We start from the raw sequence: 22,523 nt of genomic DNA on the forward strand, positions 1-22,523 counted from the left end.
GTTTCGTATCCGGGAGCGAAATGTAGAAACGACACGAAAAAGAATTAAACCCGAGGAGCTAAACTCAGCATCGAAACGAAATCGGAGGCAAAAATACTTCGGGTCGAAACTAAGCTAAAACTGTGGAACGAAACGAAACGCAGATAATGTTTCGCAACGCAGGGTTCACATGCTTCACCTTCGAACAGTTTAGTTTCGACCCATACACCGAGTAAAAAGTATGGTTGAATGGAGTAGAGGTTCGGCCTACCGCCATTAGATGCATGGTGCTCTCATGTTGTAGCCACAAATAGGAGGACGATGAACGTAAACTGGCCATTTGATTATTATACTCCATTTTTTAACCTCTCTACCCGTATTTCAAAAATAATGGGACGAAACTATTTCCTCTTGTCTCCCTCCACTCAACATCTGGGACCGAAACTTAACTATGAGCAGCGGAGTTTCGATTAATTTAGTTTCGTTCCCGGGAGTAAAGTTTCGTCAAGTTCGAAACTAAACTCCTTGGTGATTTTAATTTCATGCGGGAACGAAATTAAACCTAGGCCTCGTATTTTCGTTTCCCTCCGGGTCGAAACGTAAAATTTTCGTTTCGTGTCACTTGCCATCCCTGGTTCTAATACGATGTTCTCCGTGACGCTCATAAAGATATCCACCCTCAATTGCTCAAGTAACTCAAGCCTAACGCGCAGCCTCCGGGTCTGTAGCGGCTCCCAACCTAATTCGTTTAACATCTGTTTAGCGCTTTAGCAGCTTTTGATGAATCGAGTAGCTTTCCTTTTTATTTCATTAAGTTCCTGGGATAAGTCTTTCGGCACCGTATCCCAAATGCTCGCTGCATATTCAACGTGCGGCCTGACGAGTGAGAAATACCTCCTCTCTTTCACTTTCTCGTCCGATAAGTTGATGACGCCACGAGCTCATGTCGAGTGTGCCACCACTTCCAAGATATTCATCGACCTTTTTCATGCGCGTCGCGTGATTAGCTGTCGCTTACACTCTCGTAAGCGAATCCCACCCTCAATGTAAGGTTAACCCTGAGCGAGTAAAAGAACCAGAACTCTAGTGACGCCATTAACTTATGAAAATTGGAGGGCAACTTTCGCGTTTTCCTAATTAAAACTTATGAAAGGACGGTCAAATGGGGAAGACTGAATTTTTTCGTCGTCACTTCGGTAAAGATCACATGAAAAGGAAACAGCGCTGATATATGTTTTTTATCAAGAAAAGATGATTTTCTTAATTCCTTCCTTGTGTTTATCCAATTTCGTTCACGAATTTATTTTACATTTCATTATTTTTCAATGATTAGGTTGCTTGATTGTTATTAATATTGCCAATGTTTAATGGAAATTGTATTTAATTTTGTGTATTTTTTTTAGTTCAACTCGAATATTTTCATTTTTCGTATCAATATTGATATATTACAGTTGTTAAACTTTGTATAGTCATTGTAAATATTTTAACTGCAGATTTAAGCTTGACTTTGTCTGCTGTTAGGGCTTATTGCCTTAAGGCTTATTGACAATCTCTATTATTATTATTACGGAATTGTTTTTATTAACTGCCATTTCGGAATTTAGTGAACAACCCGTTGCCATTGCGAGTGTTCCTCCATACGCACACTATATAACTCGAATCTCCCGCGTGAAAAACCACAGTTTAAAAATCATACGTGCCGGAATTCATCCTCTATTAAAATTTTCTTCTGATTTCAAACTAGCGAATTCGACGAGGACGTAAAATATCCGGATGACGCACAGATTGCTGAGCGAGGATGATTTCTCGATTCACTGATAACAGGAAAGATCAATCATCCCATTTAATTTATTAGCGGAGGATAGATTCAAAAATCTGAATGAAAAATTTGGTATATCATGCTTCTCTCAGTCAAATTCCGAGCGCGTTTCTCGAGATAATCTGAAATAAGCACTCAAAGTCTGAAATTATGAAAATCATCTTTTTTGGAGATAAGATGATAAAAAAATCACATCTTCGCTGTTTACTTTACATGTCATCTTTAACAATGAAGGCCAAGCGGAATTTCTTGAATTCTTGGTGGCAAATACTTTTCAGAAATAATAGTGAACTTTCTTTACTGTAAAAGTATTTTTCTATTCATCTACCCCTTAGGGGTTAGATATAAGATGGGGCACACAAGTCCAAATCTCGCCCAATAAAGACGCTTTATTATTATTATGACTTTGAGTTGATGTAATAATAACTTGTCATTGTGAACTATTTTGGCTGTGAAAATTTTTTTAAGCGTGACCTGCTTTTTACAAATTGAGCAATACTTGAACTTATTCTTCAATGCAGGCATCGAGTGCAAATCCAATATAAATATGTACATACTATCAGTCCTGTTACCAGAGGTGTATAAGTTGGAACCCCCCCTCCCCCAAACTCTAAAATATAATAACTCCATGAGCTATTTTTTTGCAATGCGGTAGTTGAAATTACACACCATATGTATGATATTAACAAGTTTAATAATATTATTTTTAATAACGCATAACATAATACTTATAGTTAAATGATTTAATAAGAAAATTTAACCGTTTCAACAAAATTTACAAATTTCGCCACCCTCTGAAATCTGCTACCAGGGGCATATGCCCCCATGCCCCACCCTGGTGTCAGAACTGGGATGGAGCACGGTGGTTTTGTGGGTAGAGTGTTTGGCAATTGACCTATAGGGTCCCAGGTTGAAATGTCAGGTGAAGCCTTCAGATGCCTCTATTAACAATCCCCAAAGTGCAAGGTGGGCCAGGGTAAGGAAATGTCCCGCTAGCCTGAATGTGTGAATCTGCCTGTGGCTATGACTAAAGTTTGCTAGACCATTAGCTATTCCAATGAACCGGCCACTTGAATCTCTCAGGGATTGAATAAAAATAAGGATTTTAGTCAGAATAAAAAGTAAAATGGGAAGTACAAAATACTCTGAAATTAAGGGTGAACTTCCAGAGTATTCGTAACAGTCATTTTCACTTCTTTATGCCCAATCATTCAACATTCATTGGTATCTGGGTATTATACCCATTATGAATCAGTATGCTGCGAAACCTTTAGCTTTTGAATCATGTAAACTTTACTCGAGAAGCAAGCCCTAATGTAAGCATTACTTGAGAATGAAAAAATGTGTTACAAATACATATACATGTATAACTTGATTAACTTTCATTTTTACATATGTATATCTAAAGGCACAAATTTTGATGTCGCCTGTGTTTGAAAATTTCCTATCATGTCGATGTTTACAGCTCGCAGCGTTGATAAGAATCTCACTCATATAAAGACTTTCAAATGCTCCATGAGCAAAAATAAATGTAAAAATATCTTTCTCTATATGCTTCAGGAAAAAAGATTAATTTAAGAGTAATTTTTGTGATACATAAAAATATACACCCATGTCTCGTATAGCGCAATTTCGATTAGCGCAATTTCGATATAGCGCAAATTCGTCCCTCGGGGAAACATTGCAACGCAGTGTAGCCTAATCATAAATCTTAAACGCTCTCGTGATAAAACATGAACTTGCGCTAAGCACACACGAAATTTCTATCAATTTACGCATATTAATATTATTTCTTGCCTCAAATCTACTTTTTTGTTTATATATTAATCGAAATTCATTGCTGCGCAATTGCCAAAAGTATTACTCGTCATTGGGTCTAGATAGCCGGCCTACCGAAGATTTATCTCGTCTCCTTAACAGAATGATAATAAATAATTTAGATCGTTAATTAAGCGTGGGGCTAGTGGAAATGAGTTTTTTTTTCAGCAATACGGTTTGAGACGTATTTTTGCCGTCGTAGGTTAACGGGCGATTGACTTCCAGGTAGAGAGTCTACGCTAAAGCCTTCAAGGTCATCGGTATTCACGGAGCGGTGACCGAGTTGCGCATGAATAGCATCAACACATAAAAGGGTCCGCTATAGAGTTTTAAACACAATGGCTTCGTTCCCTCCCCGCAGTCATAGCCCTTCTGCGTCTCAGGAATACAGTTCAGCAGAAGAAGGTGATTTAGATAGAGCCATACAGGGTAAAAACCAAGAGAATATGGCAAAAAATAGGAATGCGTGTAGAAAAATCAAGAATTTATCAAGAAAAACCATTAACCTAGAAGAGGACTTGAGAGAGGTCAATTGCTTTGAAAATGGAGAGCGTCAAAGCGATATTGCGCGGAAGTTTAAACTCACGATGCCTTATTCTGAATAAAGACGAAGCTAAAATATCAGTGACCTCAGCCGCACCAACTTCAACCAAGCGGTCTACACATACGGAAAGTTCATGGTGAATCAGTACAAAAAGACGAGAGTGGTAATCGGTCCGAGACATTAAGTGAAAGCTCCGGTTCGTTCCAGAATTTAAACGGCAAGCAGGTATTTTCAGTGCGGCGATATCAGGTGAATCTGCAAGTGTTGATAGCGCAGCCACCACAACATTTTCTGATGAACTCCAAGCTGTTATTGAAAGTGGCTCCTTTCCCCCTCAACTAGTTTGTAGTGTAGATGAGACGATATTCTTTTGGAAAAGAATGCATTCTCGTTCATTCATTTTCAGGGAAGGAAAACCTGGGTCAGGTTTCAAGGCATTTAAAGACTGTTTCACGTAGCTGCTAATGACTCGGAGGACTTCAAATTAAAATGATTTATCATTCATAAACTCCGCTAGCTATGAAATGGCATTTAAAGTAGCATTTTCCTGTCATTTCGATGAGCGACAAAAGGGCCTGGGTGACACAATAGTTGTTTTTAGACTAGTTTGAAAAATCATCAACTGCCGGCAACGCATTACGATCTCCTGAGATAGCAGATGTTAGCCCACCCGCACGACAGGACGGAATTTCGAAAGCACGTAAGAATTTTTTTTAACGCGAATAAAAGTCTTTGAATGCGTGAATACTATCTTTAAAGATGTTTTTAACTATAAATATTTATAGAAATAATGTTTTCTAAGGCTTTTTATGGGAATATAGATGTTTTAGAGGAAATTCAATACCCAAGACCTATGCTACCAGGAACGCATCCCTATCTTCCCTATGTTAAAACGCTCTCGTATAACGCAAATTCGTATAGCGCAAAGACCCCAAGGAACGCATCCCTTGCGCTATACGAGACATGGGTGTATCATATCTTTATTTATTCTACATAGGTAAAATCACATCGTATTAAAATACATCACTAGCACAACAAATTTCTGAGCTTCAATCCATTGATCCAGAACGTGAATTAATAAAAATGGAGCAGTAGTGATGTAATTAATTACAAACATAAATAAAGCACAACTGAGGTTCCAGAACTGAAGAAATGCCTAAATTAACATTATAGGAGAGGAACTCAGCGCTGGCAAGAAAACATTATGCTCATCAGGTTTTTCCCCTTAAATAAAGGTAAATAGAAGTTCAGGGCTTGAGAAAAGTATTACAATAAAGGGAAGCAAGGGAACCTTGTGCAGAACAAAAATGAATTCCTTTGTAGTGGTTGAGAAGTTGTATGTAAACGTCCTTACAATTCAGTAGGTAGGTACTGTCTAACCATTTCTGGAAAAATTCCTTATCCTGGAAATCAAGTTCTGAAAATAGAAAAAAGAATTTTATAAAAGTTCATGTATACTTAACCAGCAAATTTCCTTTTATGAAATTAATAAACCATATTAAAAAAATGGATGAAAAACACAAAAACTTTCCAACAAAAATGGAAATGAAATACTACAGAGAATACTACTAAGGTCACTAATGCAAGTGACGTAACAAAGGGTGACTGAATAAATGAGGTCATGTATATGCATCTGATATACCAATACAAGTCTAATGAAAGAGACTGCACCCATTGTAGTTGATTTTACTAGTTCACTTCCTTTGTTTGCAACTGAAAGGTTCCACAATATTTCACTTCAGACAGCAATGTTTATTTTATACTACCACCAAGAAGGGCCCTAATTATGATGCGATCAAGTGAACAAATAATAATTTAATAGATGAATGCTCTATTATGCTAAATATGTATTAAACCCAATGAACATGATAAAAATACTTTGTCGTCTTTAGTTCTGCACTGCTTCCAAAACAATGGTAGCTGATCGTCTGAAAACATGTATGTTGTCAGAACAATGCATTATAACTTTATCTCTCTCCCATTAACTCTCCACCTATTATGTTCCATAGATGAGCCTTCTCTACACTATGAAAGAGCCAATTCAATTCAAGGGCATATAAACAGACATACTTTTCAGGCTCTTTTCAATCCAGTCATCAAAGCGTTTCACATCTTCAGGGCTCATTTCCTCTTTCCAGGTATTAACTTTTCCTTTCCTCATGAAATGCTGATCAGAAGAAGTCCTCGCCTTTTCAACTATGGCCTCATAGTTGACAGCATTATTTGTTTTCATTGAATCAAAACTGAGGTGGTCGCAAAGAGCTTTCAGGTCTTCATCTGAGGGCATCTTCTTATCCAGGAATTTGCATACCTTACCAATGACTGATGGTAGGTCCTATAAAAATGAGATTTTTTATTTTATTCTTCAATCAGACACATTTTGTAATGCCAATCATATCCATTTAAAACTACACATGTAAAAGCATTTGATAGACCTAAGGAGTCATTTGGATATCTGTATCCTTCATTCTCACAACATCAGTTTAAGAGGCTCCCTCATGAGAGCGATGTATCCAATCACCCTAATAAGATCTGAGGTCCATCAAATTGCATACAAAAGCAGCTACATCACCATGAGATAGATTGATAAAACAATTTTTAAACCTTCTATACCATTTTTCTGAACTGACGGCGTCTGACTTTGAGCGTGGTCGAAACCCACTCACTCTTCTAGCCAATCACAGAAGAGCGACAGGAGAAAGTGAGGAAGAGTCCGCAGTCTCTCTCCGAACTCCGAGCAGTGCACATCGTTCTGCAGGTAGCAGTGTTGCCAAGCCGAATCTTTGGTGATCGCACAGCACTCGTTCTGCCGCCCCCGAAAGTACCGTTATTCCCAAGGATGGCAACACCGGTCGGCCGCATGGAGGGGAAAAGGGAAGGGGATAGAGGGGAACGGAGGGGTGGAAGGGGCAGCGCTTCTGATTGGCTACTATGTAGTTCTCTACCGCCCAGCCGCCAACAGTTCGTAAAAAGGGTATAGTGCAACGGGCCGATATATCAGCTCTTACGTAGTCTATTATTTAATTTGCCGTAACTTATTACATTGATATATGTAACTTATATCCGTAATGTAAAAATATTTTGTCGATATTAACCAGTTTTACCTCATCAATTTGAAAAATGAGCCGGCGACTCATGGCCCTATTGACTCTACACTCGCGACGAATTAAAATTTTTTGTTTTCAGAATACTATTTTTTATATTTTCCTCCTTTGATTTACTCTTATTTTTCACTTATGTTCCTATTCTTGCCCTATTTTGAATGTTCTTGTTGTTATACTATCGGTAAGAGAATAGGACTTTTCTTTAATAGGACTTGTAAAAGACATTCATTCAGCGTCGCCCGAGGCGGTGAAAAATATTTTTAACAAAAATGTTATAATTCTGAATAATGATAATTCAATTAATAATTAATTATTATAATAATAATTAATACAATTAATAGTTTAATAAACTTTTGTTGCATTATAAACATTATTTAGTCTTCTTTCTACCATTTCAAAGTTTTTTATGCCCATTTACAAGAGAGTTCCCCGGGCAGCCACTTAATTGGGGCAAAGTGCACAAGTCTCGATATGTCCCAATTAACCGGATTCTACTGTACTGCAGTGGCACAGAAATTAATTTAGATGTAACAACTGGTTAAACAAGTTGTTAAAAAGACTTTTATTTTTTATAACTATGAAATCTTTACCTAAATCTCAAGATATTATGTACATATATAAAAATTAAAACAAGAGTTAAAGGACAAAAGAAATAAATAAAAAATACTACAAGGGAGCTCATCCTACTAGCACGATGCATGTTCTCTAGGATCTCCTGGGAATTCTAGAAAGCCTATGGAGAACTATGGGGCACTTCAAAAATGAAGGAGAATGAAAAAAACAAAGCACTGACAGTGATCAAGGGCAGCCTGCAGACACAATCTGACTGTGGTAAAGGTGGCTCAAGAAATAATTAAAGGTTGACTTGGAAGGAGTAGCCATCCCTGATACTGTCATAGCTAGATGAACACAATTTTGATTTTTGAAGCGAAATGATAGTTATTTACATAAGCAAGGAACTTGAAATAAATCTGAAGGTAATTCTGTTTTTCAGGCTACCCAGCTTTAATCCCTTTTTTGCTTACTCTGAGATAAAATGTGCACGCCGAACATGTAGTACACATACCTTTTTCATCTCTTCATAGGTTAGGAAAAGAACATTTGCATCATCTTTATGCTTCCAATATGAAAGAACATGATCCCAGTATGGGCTGTAGACAACTGAAAGTAAAAATTTTAGTCAACCATGTTTATAGTCGAAATTTGACATCAAGCTGATTTATTGCATTAAACCATTCATTAGAATGTTAAAGTAATTTTGATGGTAACTTATGGAGCATAACAATTAATGGTAAAATAATAATTTTCATTTCCTACAGAGCACTATACTGAATAGTGGATCCAGAGAGGGGCTTTAGGAGCACCCCTTGGTGTGTCCTATTTACACTGGATATAATGGTAACTCTGCTCAGTTGCCGAATATGTATGAGGCCTGTCCAGAAAATAAGACATTTTGTCATGGCAGGGCACTGGGTGGGACTAGTGCCCCTATCTTGATGTCAGGGTGTTTCTACACTCCGTACGCAACCACCCGGAGTATCTTGAGCATCGTAGCTATTGTACTTTGTATACAGTGGAGTGTTAAAATGAGCGCTGTAAATGAAAATCCTGCTAGTTCACTTAATTCTTAGGAAAATTAGTAATGAGAAAACCTTAAAGTGTTGTATAAGCCTCAAAATTGTCAAAATATTCATTAACTCTCGGGCCCTGATTACTGCAGTGAGTAAGGACCCAAAGGGGGTCCTCTGAGGGTTACAACACACTGGGGGCGGGACCCAGTAGCTTAAATGATATGCCTGCACACCCAGGGAGGGAGTGGAAGGGAAGGAAAAAGGATAGGAGAGCCGCCACGATAGGAGCCCAGCAATGCCTCCGGGGTAGGGATAGGGAATGGAAGGGCAGGATGGGAAAACCCTCGCTGCTATGGAAGTGCTCGCTGCTAGGGCCGTATTTTAAGATAGTGAAACCATAATTTAACGTTTCTACAGAAAGGAAATAAATTCCCATGAGGAAGGAAATTTCTATGATTTTCTGTGGATCCCCATGACTGCAGGGAGGTTACCCTCCCCCCCCTCCCCCCCACCAGCCTCTTCGTCCCCATTGTGACTATCCTGGATCCGCCACTGACCATACTCAAATGATGATAGGCCATTAAATAATTGCTATCTATTCACCATTTTGGCAGATAAGAAACTAAATCAATTGAAACAATGAAGTTATAGTAAAATAAAATATGTATCCAAATATATCTATACAATATTAATGCTACTGCAAACCTTATAGTTCCAATAATTTCTTATACCATAGGTGTTCATTAAATTAAATTAAAACATGTACGTACATACATTATTCATATAAAAAATTTGTGCACTTACCAAGGTCTTCCAAAAACAATGTAACAAAATCGGTAAAACTTCCATTATATGATTCAAAGAGACAGCTATGGTGAAAATAGGAAACACAAACATCCTTAGGGTTTCTTGCCACATACACTATCTATAAAGTTAAGAAAAGAAAAAAACACGGTCAACTCAAATCTAAAAGACATTTGTAGCCAGCCGTATTCATGAGAAAACAAAAATCAAATTTAATGCAATGCGACATATTTTTGATTGCAAACAGAATTTCAAACTGATCAGTTACATATATGGATTAGTATGGAGCATGTAATTTACTCTACTGAATAGGTAATACGGCTTCAAATAGGTGCCTAAGTCAACCCAATAGCTCTTACAACCTTACTCAGCCAGCACAACTAGGAACACAAGTTCCAATGAGCAACTAGGTAACTTGGTTCCCACGAATGAGGCAAAACTAGAGCAATAAGGTAACTCTGAGCAGGACATATAAATTCAGTGGTAAGGAAAGAAAGGGATAGGAACATGGAACAGAAAAAGGACGAGGACAATGGTGCTGTGGTAGATGGAAAAAGCCAGAAAATCAGAGGGTAAAAATGTGGCCTGACTGGGTCCTGCTATCGTGTGAGTGTGTATCTTTCCTTTCATCCTTGTGTCCTCGTCCATTCCTTCTGTTGGTGAGTGGTGAGCTGCCCCAGTGCCATCTATTGGTTACTCTAGTGGGCCAGAGCAAAGGGAGTTTACTGTATATAAACCCCCGCCGAATTCATGGTAAATCTAAGCGTCCTGGTAGCGCAACTGGTAGAGCACCTGGCCGGCAACCAGGAGGTTCTGGGTTCGAGTCCCAGTCAGGCCGCATTTTTACCCTCTGATTTTCTGGCTTTTTCCATCTACCACAGCACCATTGTCCTCGTCCTTTTTCTGTTCCATGTTCCTATCCCTTTCTTTCCTTACCACTGAATTTATATGTATGTTTGCGCTTAAGGCGCCGTGTTATATATATATATATATATAATTTTCAACCAGAAAATTTAATCACATCTATCATGATGAATTCTCCCAACAGGTGGCATAAGTGTTACTCACATCAATCTTTTACACATGTACCAAAACTCTTTCACACTACGGAAAAAGAACTAAGCTTAGCTGACCACCAGCGGAGAGAATTATGCTTTACTTTCCTCGAAATAAAATATGGACTGTATTGCATTCCACCAGCAGAATTCAAAACAAACCTACCTCCCAACTGGTGCGGAAGGGACTTGACTGTATGAGATTCACCATGGTTATGACCGAGTAACGATTTGCATCAACAGACAACTACTACATGGAAATCAGTAAAATACATACATTTTTAAAATAAAGATGGTAATAAAACAAATTAAGCTAATTTTATCAGCATCATTCAGTGTATCTCCACATGATTGTACCAAAAGTAAGCACATATCAGTTTTTTAGTTGCCTCCATGTGGGTTTTGAAAACTGGCCTAAATGTAAATTACCTCTAATTCCTACTGGTTTTATCATATTGTCTAAGTTATTACTGGTTGACCAATCTTTCACTTATTTCATACCACTTCAGCCTGCCACACAAAACTGAAACCATATTTTTTGCTGCATTTAATGAAAAGTCTCTGTGAAGATTTTTTACATACTCAAAGGTTGCTCAATGTACGAGAACTTGGCTCCAGCTCAAATGTGGACCAAATGGTTAACTATAATCATCCAGCAAAAATCTACTAGTTAAAAAATTTAAAGCTAATATGTATAGTATGTAGATCTAATATGAACTATATGGAACTGGAACCTCAATTCCAGGTTGCACCCATTTCCCACCATTGCCAGGAGAGCAGATATAGTATCTATATTTAAGGGACCACCCCCTTCCCAGTGAGAAATGGGTGGTGGAATCCACGTTGAGTGGTGGATATTTGGTGGTGGTGGATATTGAGTGGTTGGACCCACGTGGAATCCACGTTGATTTCAAGTGGATTTGTGGTGATTAGCATTAAATGTTAAACAGAATTTCTAATTTGTGGAACTTAACTCTCTGGTGACATTGCGTCATTTATCATCCTGAAACCACTCTAGTTATGTGAAAATGTATAGCACATTCTATTTTTATATAATTCGTGGAAAGGCAGCCATGAGAGCACATGAAAAATCGTAGACACATATATAGAAGGTTTAGATATAGAGTGGTTGAGGTTTTAATGGTTTTAGGACAGCACCTACTGCTGTTTTAATTTTTCCACCAAATTTCCACGTGGGTTCCACGTTGATTCCACGACCAAAAACACGTGGTATCCACGTTAATTCTCCACGTGGGTTCCACTTGGATTCCACCACCCATTTCTCACTGGGTTCTTCCCTTTTCACCAATTATCCAGTTTATCAAACGTATTTGGGGTGTTTGGATGGTCCTAATACGAGTTCCAAAACTCTTTCTAATGAGAACAAATTCTTCTAAATCAAAACTTCAGTAGATCGCATTTATGACTCATGTGTCACAATAGCTTGAACCGACAATCCTCATTTTGAGTGCCTCTCAAGAATAATAAGAGATCAATCGTCCAATTTCCATTTCATACTTGTATCAAATCTACCTACTGTAATATTAAATGTTTCTGGTTGCCAGGGCTAACAATGTACCACATTAATGAATGACTAATAAAATTATTTTTTGCACTAATGTAACCCCTTATTATAATTACTAATTTTAATTACTTACAATATTGTACCACTAATTGTACTGAAGCTTTCCATGTTTCCATACTAATTTACTGATACATAATAAATTGGAAGAATAAATTCTTACAAGCATATTTTGGCTTACACACACCTCAAATTAGGTATTAAATTTGAAAATGAAAATGCCCAGAGTGTCAATGCCCTTAATGCTTAATCCTTCAATGGGTGCACTGCCTCATTCATTACAGCATAATTTGTATTTCTTGATTATAAAAAAATACAAAAAAAATGTCAAGTCTAAAGGAGTAAAATGGGCACACGTCATAATGCAACTAGTCTTTCACTGATAAGTGGTGATCAATATTTAACACAATCGCTGAATATATTGCAAAACTACCAATAAAATAAATTAAAAAGTATAAAATAAATATTGTGCAAAGTTAGTATAGAACGGTGCACTTGAATCCTATGAAAGTAACTCCTAGTTATGAATGCCAAGTGAATTATTTGGGAACCCTTTCTTGGAGTTCTCCTTATGCTTCAAGTACATGTTATAATTGCATTGGTTCACTTATAATTAATGTGTATGCACTGATGAGAGAGAGAATGTATTCCGCAAATTTGAAAGGTCAATAGAGAATGATACAATGTCGTTACCTTTGGTTTTTTTGACTTCATCTGGTCTGGTAAAAGATCCCATGGGAGATGACTCTTTATAAACCTTGGAGATGCTAAATCTGTGACAAACTTCACAGAATTTTTTGTACATTTATAAGTAGGAGTATCCTCTTCTCCAGGCATGCCACGGAAACTTAACATGCAGCAGAGTCTGAAATAAAATCAAGTGAAAAAAAATTTATTTGGGGAACTACTCCCTAAAATAAGCTAAAAAATTTTAAAAGTAAAATAAATTAAATAAAAAATAAAACCATTAATATTTAACATTAAAAAAATAAACTTTACTAATATTTCATTGTATTATTATAATTATAATTAAAAAATATAGGTATAGAAAAATTACTCCTTAAATCAAAAGTCCCGCCAAAAATAAAATTCCTTGGATTCACAACACTGCAAACGTCTCAAAACACACTCTTAGTTTATAAAAAGTTGTTGTGCACATAGATAAGACCTAATGATGATAGTGATAATATTGCTTTGTCGTGATTATTTAAGGCCTACGTACAGGGGAATAGCACAAATGCGAACATTGACAAAGATAAGTCATGCCACGGTTTGAGATCAGCACAGTTAGGTCAAAAATATCATGAACTAAAATTAAATTCTCATCAAACTGGAATTAAACAAAAATGCTTAGTTCAGCAATCAATGAAGGTAAATAATATTAAAGGGGTGGAGGCGGGTGCCCCCTCCCTCCATAATTTCAGGCAATTTTGAAAAAATGGTAATTTTTAATGTAGCTCTCCATTTGATACCTCCTCCGCACAAATGTTTAAACAATCACCCACCGGATCAAATCCACTCATCCAGGAGCCTTACAACATGAATGCACTCAGCTAGTGGTAGCCAGAGCATAAACACTCGCACCTCCAATTCTCCAAGCTTCGGAGGTGAACGTTTATGCTCCAGTTACTTCCAGTGGAGCGCATTCAATTATTTGGCTTCTAGATGATCGGATTTGATTCAGTGGGCAATGGTTGAGTGCTTGTTCAATGGAGGTATTGATATGCTTCATTGGAATATTCAGCAAGGAGATCAATTCAAAATCATACAATGCCATATTTTTCTAATCTGGGAATATCACGGCTCAATATGCTATTGCTAACTTCTTATCTTTCATATTAATCCACTTTTTTAATTGACACACATGCATGGAAAATATGAATAATTTTCTAAAACAGCATCAACTTTAACACCCGACTGTAAGAGGAAAGTTTTGTAAGTAAAGTGTTTTAGAAAAGGTTCGTGTTAAAATAAGCAACAGTATTGATGCCCAAAGTAATTTGAAGAAAATAACTTATAAACAGTCAGGGAGACTATATCCTAATCCAAGGGACAAAAGAAGCTATTAAATAGCTTTCTATTTACCTTTCTTAAAACATACAATGCAGTATCTTGTTGCATTACTTTCATGCTGAAGCAAGATTTTTTTAAGAAAAAGCAGTAAATATTTTGTCTAATTTATTTTCTAAAAATAATTTACTGAGTGGCATGGACAGGAGATAGTGGCCAAAGCCACAAAAAATACTTACAGATACCACCACAAAGGAAAATAACAAGCATACAGGTCTACTTTGAGGAGCTGTGTATACCAATCTCAATGCATAGGCAGCAGCCACTAATGAAAAGCAATGGAAGACCAGAGATGGATGCCATCAATGAACACTTACTCCATGAATGGAAATCTAAATTGAAGGGGAAGAGACTTAGCATGCTCAAAATGCAGGTCATTGCCAATACACCACACCATTTCTTGTGTCCATGTTGTCCCTAAAACACAAAGGGAAAATGTTAATTCGGTGATCGTAAAAAGAAATAAAATGACACACAAAAATATTTTCCAGCTGGCAAAGTACAAAAAAATCATGAAAGAATACAAATATATAATCAATCAATGAGAGCAAAATTTAAGACAATGCCTTCAAGTAAAAACACATACACACTTTTGTTCAAACCATTAAGAGATTATGTATGAACTGTAAGAGAAAATTTTTCGTGCACAAAGCAGTTGAGTTATGTCAGCAACATGTATGTAGTTCAAATACCATGATTTATTTTTATTAAAAAAAAAACTTTTTATTTTTTGAACAAGATTTTTTACTTATAAATATTTTAATTAGAGGTAAGCTGTCAATAGTCAATAAAAAAAAGTAGCATAATTCATTAAATTTCTACCCTTACGTCTACATATGACCTCTATTCAACTGTCACCTCATTATGAGGCCACTTTTTGTTTTTATGGCCAACTAATGTCAGGAAAATTATGACAGGCTTTAGTGTCAAATGAAATCAGAGAAATCATTGTAATATTGAAATTTGTCTTACATTAAAAATTCAGATTTATTTTCCCAAAAAAATAATCAAATAATAACCACTTAAAAGGTACATCAGTTTCTTTGGCAAAGATTTCCATTTTATGAGAGGTATTAACTCCATGTCATAATTCCTACTCTAAAAGAGCTCTATTTATTGTACACAATATTGGAAACCTTGTATTAACATGAAATAGTACTTGGATTAGGAAACATATTTCAAAGTTAATTAGCACAAAGGAAGAAGAAGAGGGTACAAAAGTTGGGGAGAGATGCAGCCTAACATTTCAACCAATGGATAGAGTATGTACTGGACAAAAAGTGCCCTCCATTTATCACCCATGCAAGGATTTGACATACTTTGAAAATTGGCACCACTGCCAGGACTCGCGTCCTGGATCTTGCAAAGGGAAACTTATGTTCGAGCCCCCACATTAGGATCCATAGGGAAGATCAATTTTTGTCATGGGAGGCTGCTCCAGCGAAACAAAAGTTGCAGAAATGATAAATAAAGCAAAAAAAAATTTGAGACCTTGTGAACATAAATAAATTTTTCATAACTTCTCTAGAAGTCAATAATGCTAATGAGATGCCAATTAAGGGTTCAGTTGGGTCACGGCACATTTTTTTTCGCCTTCTACCGATGTATTATCAATGAAGAGCCCCCTCCCAGGAAACATGCAGTATGGATTTTAATGCATGGAGAGAAGAGAGGCGAAAGGGAAATGGTCGTGAGTTGCCTGCTCTTCCTCTCCCCACCTCTCTGTGTGGACGTCAGAATATTTTCTTTCCGGACACGCACTCAAAATCGGCATTTTGTGGCTTCATGGTAGCACATATACACCAAATGCAGTGGCAACAGTTTTCTACACTTACATACACTGCATACATTTAGCATGCCATATTAGTCTTATTGCTCCAATTTTTCCAAGGGCGCGTTACGAATTCTTTCATAAGACATATAATTGCGCCGGCTTGTCAGATTCTTTTCTCGGGAAGCGGGCGGCAGCAAAGCATTATGTATTAATTGTTAGAAAACTCAATTCTAAACACTATGCACTCACATATTTTGCTTTCCACGCCCTCCTAGGCCTTTTATTACTCTCATCAGCTCAAATAGTGGAAAGGGCACACGTGTGGCGGAGCGCCGCCGCTGCGGCGGGCACTATCCTGCCGACCGCGTTAATCCCTATTGTACCCGAAAACCCAACCACCGTGTTATTATTCTTATATAGCGTTAAAGAAGTTCGGTACTCGTTTCATAACTATCCCTTTGTAGAAATGCCGCTTATTGCTTTATTGCCTCGGTCTATGAAAGGATTTTTGCATTGTTGAGGATCGCTTCCCTTCGACATCCGCGGAAACGTTTTCTACGAAGTAGTTCGCAAGGAGTTTTCCATAAATGCTTCTTTCCAATTGGTTGAAAACTATTATCTTTCACAAGTTCACTGAGAAAATTAGTTAGTTTGTCTTCATGAGTGCGAAAGGATGTGAGTGCTTGTGCTACGGAAGCGAAGAACCAGAATTTATTTTCCCTATTTCGTGAAATTTCAGCGTTGAGGCCGAACTACCACTATTGAAGGATATCTCGGAACGATAAAAAGGTACGTTTTCCATGTAAAATATCTCTGTGATCGTGTGAAAATTATTCAGGGAATTATGTTCTAATTTCGATTTCCTTACACGGTGATTTAGGTTGTTGATATTTCGGATGAGAGAAAATGGAGCGCATGAAAGTAACCCGCAAAGGAATATATGACGTTATTGTTAATGAAAGTGGAAATTCGCTGTCGTCAAAACGTGAATTGGCCCTTCAATATCTCTAAGATAAGTTAAAATTGGGGAAAGACGAGAAGACAAAGGAATTGTTGAAGAATGTCATGGATAAATACGTTTTCAATGGGTATATCCAGAAATGGAAAGAATGCAAGAGAACCAGTGTCAGGTTTGTAGTAAAATTTCGATGTTGGTTAGAGAAGGATGTACCACTCCCGACAATTATGCATGAATCACTTCTTGAGACTCCTTGTTGAAGCATGGTCAAGGCACGACTAATGATGGGAACACTGCCCGACGTTTTTTCTGAACCTAAGCTAACATAAGAAATTACCGGTATGTTTACCATCAAAAAGACATATTATGTAGATTTTTAGTTATTAATTCCAAAATTTGTTATGAATATTTAGAATTGATTGGAAGAAGGATTTGGTAAGGACTTTTTTTTTCCTTTTTAAATAGGCATTTGCGAGGAACTCATCTCAAGGTTTGCCTCCATTTTAAAAGCTCTGACATGTGCACTTGAGATAGATTACGCCAATTTCAGCGAGTACTGCTCAGAAACTGCATCCCTTTTTGTGGATTTGTATCCGTGGTACTACATGCCTCCCACGGTAAACAAAGTGCAGTTTCATTGAGCATCACTTGCCTAGGCAGCAGGGCTTCCAATTGGCCAATTTTCTTAGGAAGCTTTGGAATCTCTCCACAAAGATATTAGTAGATTCGGAGCGCACCAAACGCGAAAAATTTTGCGCTTAGCAGATATGGGAGATCTTTTCCGAAGGCTCCTCCTTACTTCGGATTATCTAATATTCAATAGTTATGTATTTACAAATGCTAAAAGAAATGTTTCAAAAGATATACGAAACTTACTTGTATAAGAGGAGCCAACTTCTGATGAGGACAGTGACGGCTGGGAATCCGATGAAAACAGGTAGTGGGCTGGTAAATTTATCCCTAATGTTTTCTTATGTTTTATATATTCATGTTAATTTATTATTGTTCATAAATAATTTTATGTGGCATTTTGGTTTATGGTATAAATTGTTTGCTTGGTAATTTCTTAAGTGTGTCCTTCAGACAAAATTTTGACGTAAAATTAGTTGACTAAATCATTAATAATGTTTAAAATATTAATTTATGTATTTAATATGAAAATATTTATTTAAATCATTAAATTTCATGTAAAACTACTTACTTTTTTATTCCTAACTATTAATTTCAATTAAAAGTTCCCTCTTTACTGAAGCGGTCCAAATAGTCGATTTTTGGTTTTTTCCGTCTCCGCGAATTTGTTTTTAAAAATTTCCCAGGATAAATTTTTCGGCAAAATGTCTTTATATTCATGTTATATAACCTAAATAAGAATAGTAGAAAAAGTTTCGTCAAACAAATTATAAAAATATGGAAGATATGATTTTTGTCCAGCTTTTTTCGATTTCGGCCCACTGTGCGCCGTGGATACCTTAGCAGGAATTTCCTTACCATCGAGAACATCGGAACAACGTCCGCTGCGGCCATGGCCAGCTGCGGAGAAAATCTAGGGGCACTCAAGTGCAGTGGAGGCAAATTAAAAAAAGCATTGTTGGCAACGAAATCATGAACATAAACCCGCCAGTACACTAGATCTACCCACGACAACCAGTTTTAAGAAAATACACTCTTCTACTTCCAGATTTGTCTACTTCGCAGCGCCGTACTCTATTGCGGAGTCTGCACATATATCTGGATTTAGTAGTACGATGAGAATCCTACCTCGAGCGCTAACCGCGAAGAGACATGGAATAAATCACATGCCAGGAAAAAAATAAAATTGGTGGTTTGGAAGAATGACCGACAGGGGTGCCGATCCCTACAAAGATGTTGGTGTATCTCCCCTGAGATAACAATTTTTTAAATTGGAACTTAATTATATAACCCTTTACTTTGAAAATCCAATAGTTCCAACGGTACACATTTCCACAGATCCAACCTTTTAATACAGATTACTTTATATACTTCGAGTTTCGCAGAATATTATCTTGTATTTTTGTACAGTTTTGTACTCCCACAACTTTTCTCAAGGGAGCAAATTGTACCTACCATCCAGTTGCAGGTTTCCCATCCTCCCGCCGTTCACCGTAAAAATGAAAAGCATTTAGCAAAAATCGGGAAGGAAAATGGAAAATTTAAAGGCTTTGCCGTAATTCGTTTGACTATGAATCTTGTATTTAGCCACTCTAGAAATTTTGCGGTCAATTGATTCACCTCATGGAAGACCACCAGAAATCCCTTTTACCTGGGAATGTTCCAAAACCCCAGGTATTTACGACCACTCCACGTTCAAAACTTATTTCATTTAAATAATTCAAAGCAATAAATACAACTCCTCAAATATTTTGACAGCCTTTATCCAAAATAAAAACTGGGATGAGACATACTTCTGGGTTTAAGAAAAATCCGAATGGGGCCAAAGCCAGTTCCATTACCTCATAACCACAACAGGAGTAAATGCCACCTCAATCATAGAAAAGACACAAAAAAGCCGGGAAAAAGATAAAAACTGTGGAACACAAACAATTTAACATAAAAAATTAAACAAAAATAATGTGCGACAACCGCACTTTGAAAATAAAATCACACCTCAAGTTCCTTACTTGATTGAATTTCTCATCTGACTTATTATTTTCGTCCATCGCTCCAATGAAAATACTCCCTGCTCAAGCGCTATTGAGACGAAGGCATTAGCCAGCTCAGACATCCCCTTAAGTATAGGTCGTTCAGATACAGCCCAATTTGGATAAATTACATCTCAGCCGAACCACTTAACCACTCCTCCCCACGGAAAAATAATCTGGATACGATGGTGTCGATGGATACGATGATGGATCTGGATAGTGTCTTTACTCGCAGAGATATGTGAGCGTAGACATGCACTCAAATTCAAACAGACGTATCATTTTTAAAAAAATCAGTGCTTACCATGCCATGTCTGATTAATTGGATTTTAAATATTTAAATCCTAAATTAGCTGCTAAAAGAAATAGTTTCTCAAATACGAGACCATGAAAGCCCTTGCGAGAAAAATTAGATTGTTATATTGCAAGAGAATTATAATGCTCATGTTGACATAATTATAGTATTAAATGCGATAACAGAAAATGTGAAAAAGAAAAACTTAGAAACATCACCATACCATTCTGAATTTCGTGTTATTTAGCAAACGCCAATTATGTAACTGAAGCCAATGCAAGTAAATGAAACGGAATAGGAGCAAAATGCTGAAACTTCAAAAACATGCGCGAAATGGAAAAAAATATCCGCTAATTGAAATGCTGTTTGAAAGATTTGCGCTACACGATCATAATTGCACCCCCTCAAAATGGGTAATTCCCGAAATGTCTCCAAAGAACTATAAATATTTTTTATGGGTAGCGCCTGTCACAAACTTTGCAATTTAACGACCGAGTATGATAAATGGAAAAAAACTTTTCCAAGAATCGCATTAAGGAATGGAAATCATTGTCTTGAAAGGCAGAGTCAGATTGAAATTGCACGATCGCTATTTATGCCTTCACGGCTTGTTTCGGAATTCCGGGAAGTTCTCACCAGCTTTTGCGTACGATGTCACCCAAACGTCGTCTGGCATGACCTCCAGTTCCCGAATCGAATCCTTAAATTCCGTGTAATGAACGGGCATGAGGTAACCCTTGCCGCTCATCTTCGCTGGCTTCCCCTGAGGGTAAACGCGGACGTAGCTCGGGCGATCATCACTCGTGAAGACCTTTAACAAGATGTCTTCGGCTTCGGTTCCGCCCTCTACCGCTTCAATCCTCGTGGCCATCTCCAGTCACTACCGAATCGCGCAAGCACACACGGCGAATGACACGCAAGCGAGGGACTCATCCCCACTGATACCGCCTGAATGCCACAGCAGACCGCACGGGAAACTAACCACAGCGCCACAGCTGCCGATCGCTCGGACCTCAAAGGAAATTAATTTACTCTGAGGCTCGGAGGCGGTAGCAACGATGCAGTTCCAGTCAGAAAATATGGCAACGTGCGGAACAAATGAATGTGGGAAAAGGCGAATGGAAGGAGTTCAAACCATGGTCCTTATATAAGGGCCATGGTTCAAACTAATCGCAGGTTGGAGCTCGGGAGTAAATATGAACAAGATGGCTATTCGGCTTCCCTCTGTGCGATCAAGATCGTAATGATAAAATTTAAGATTTCGTCATGATTGCAACGACTGTGCTTGTTTTCATGTTGATTATTTCGATTGGAAATTTACTTTTGACACTCGAGGAAAATTAGAAGCAGGAGGAATTTTAATAAAACCTATTAATAAGTACCGCATGAGTTAAGTTTTTCCATTTCCAAATATAAAATTGAAGATGTTCAACGTTCATCTCATCATCATTCTGCATACCTACCCTTAGCGCTGTTGTTTATGCTTACCCAGGGAGTTTACTAATTAATAAATTTCATTACAATACACATACTTCTATTTCTCGAGTTTTAAAGTTAACGGAAATTGAATATTTCAAAAGATAACATTTCTAAAACAAAATACTCTCAACTCTGAAAACTTTGCAATCCATATTATTCACTCAAAAACAATAATGCACACAGATGATGATTTTTAAAGATATCAGTGATACACACAGATCAATTATTATTCATGTTAATAATTCCCCAGAAGGTAGTGCATGAGCATCACATCCAGTGAAGAGATTATGAAGCTTCCAAAATTCAATCAGTAAGAGGCAAAGCACTAAATAAATGATGAAAAAAGCCCTCCTTTTTGCACCGATGCATATCAGGCTTCATTGAAAAACCTATTCCACATCCAGCGTTTGAAACTCTTATCTTCGCATTGGGAAGTAAATACACTAGCTATCACACCAAACTCATGGGCCTGCATACATTAGTACTCGAAATTATCCTCAAATATATACAGCACCTCATTACATAACATGACAGCATAATGCCTATACTCGAAAAAAAAATGAAGGTCAAAAGAAAGTCGGTAGGAATTTTAATTTTCTCAGTAGTTTTCAAGTCGAAAAATTTCAACTTTCAAGCCAATAAGAATAGAAAATGGCTTCTATTGATTTGGTACATAATTTACGCAGATCATGGAAATTTTTTTTACTCTAAATTTTAAAGTAAGCCACTCTTCCTCAACAAATATAATATTACATGAGTAGGGTAAAAAAAAGAATCCTGCAGCACCTGCCATTTTTAATTACCTCCCCCCTACAATTAATTACGCTCCGCCATCTTTAATTACGCTATCACGTGACTTTTTAATCGACCGTCACTTGTTTTATTGATCGTCATTTGTTTCCCTTTCATCTTCTTTATCGATATTTACCTATTTCTATTTTCTCTGACGTAATTTACTTTTACGCTTCTCATTTGTTTTCTCTCGTCGTTTGTTTTACCAATAGCAAATGA

The 22,523-nt window shown here is 37.2% G+C and overlaps 1 protein-coding gene across 1 annotated transcript; it reads right to left on the reverse strand.

Moving 5' to 3' along the window:
- Positions 1-5,130: 5,130 nt before the first annotated feature.
- On the reverse strand, positions 5,131-21,010 carry LOC124154223 (luciferin sulfotransferase-like). Its single transcript, XM_046527816.1, has 7 exons — positions 20,670-21,010; positions 14,664-14,763; positions 12,970-13,141; positions 9,640-9,760; positions 8,331-8,425; positions 6,231-6,495; positions 5,131-5,577 (listed from the first exon to the last, which is right to left on the reverse strand). Exons 1-7 carry the CDS (start codon positions 20,902-20,904, stop codon positions 5,408-5,410), a joined length of 1,158 nt encoding a protein of 385 aa, XP_046383772.1. The 5' UTR covers positions 20,905-21,010; the 3' UTR covers positions 5,131-5,407.
- Positions 21,011-22,523: the final 1,513 nt, after the last annotated feature.

The sequence above is a fragment of the Ischnura elegans genome, chromosome 2 (assembly GCF_921293095.1).
Source record: "Ischnura elegans chromosome 2, ioIscEleg1.1, whole genome shotgun sequence".
Taxonomy (NCBI): Eukaryota; Metazoa; Arthropoda; class Insecta; order Odonata; family Coenagrionidae; genus Ischnura; species Ischnura elegans.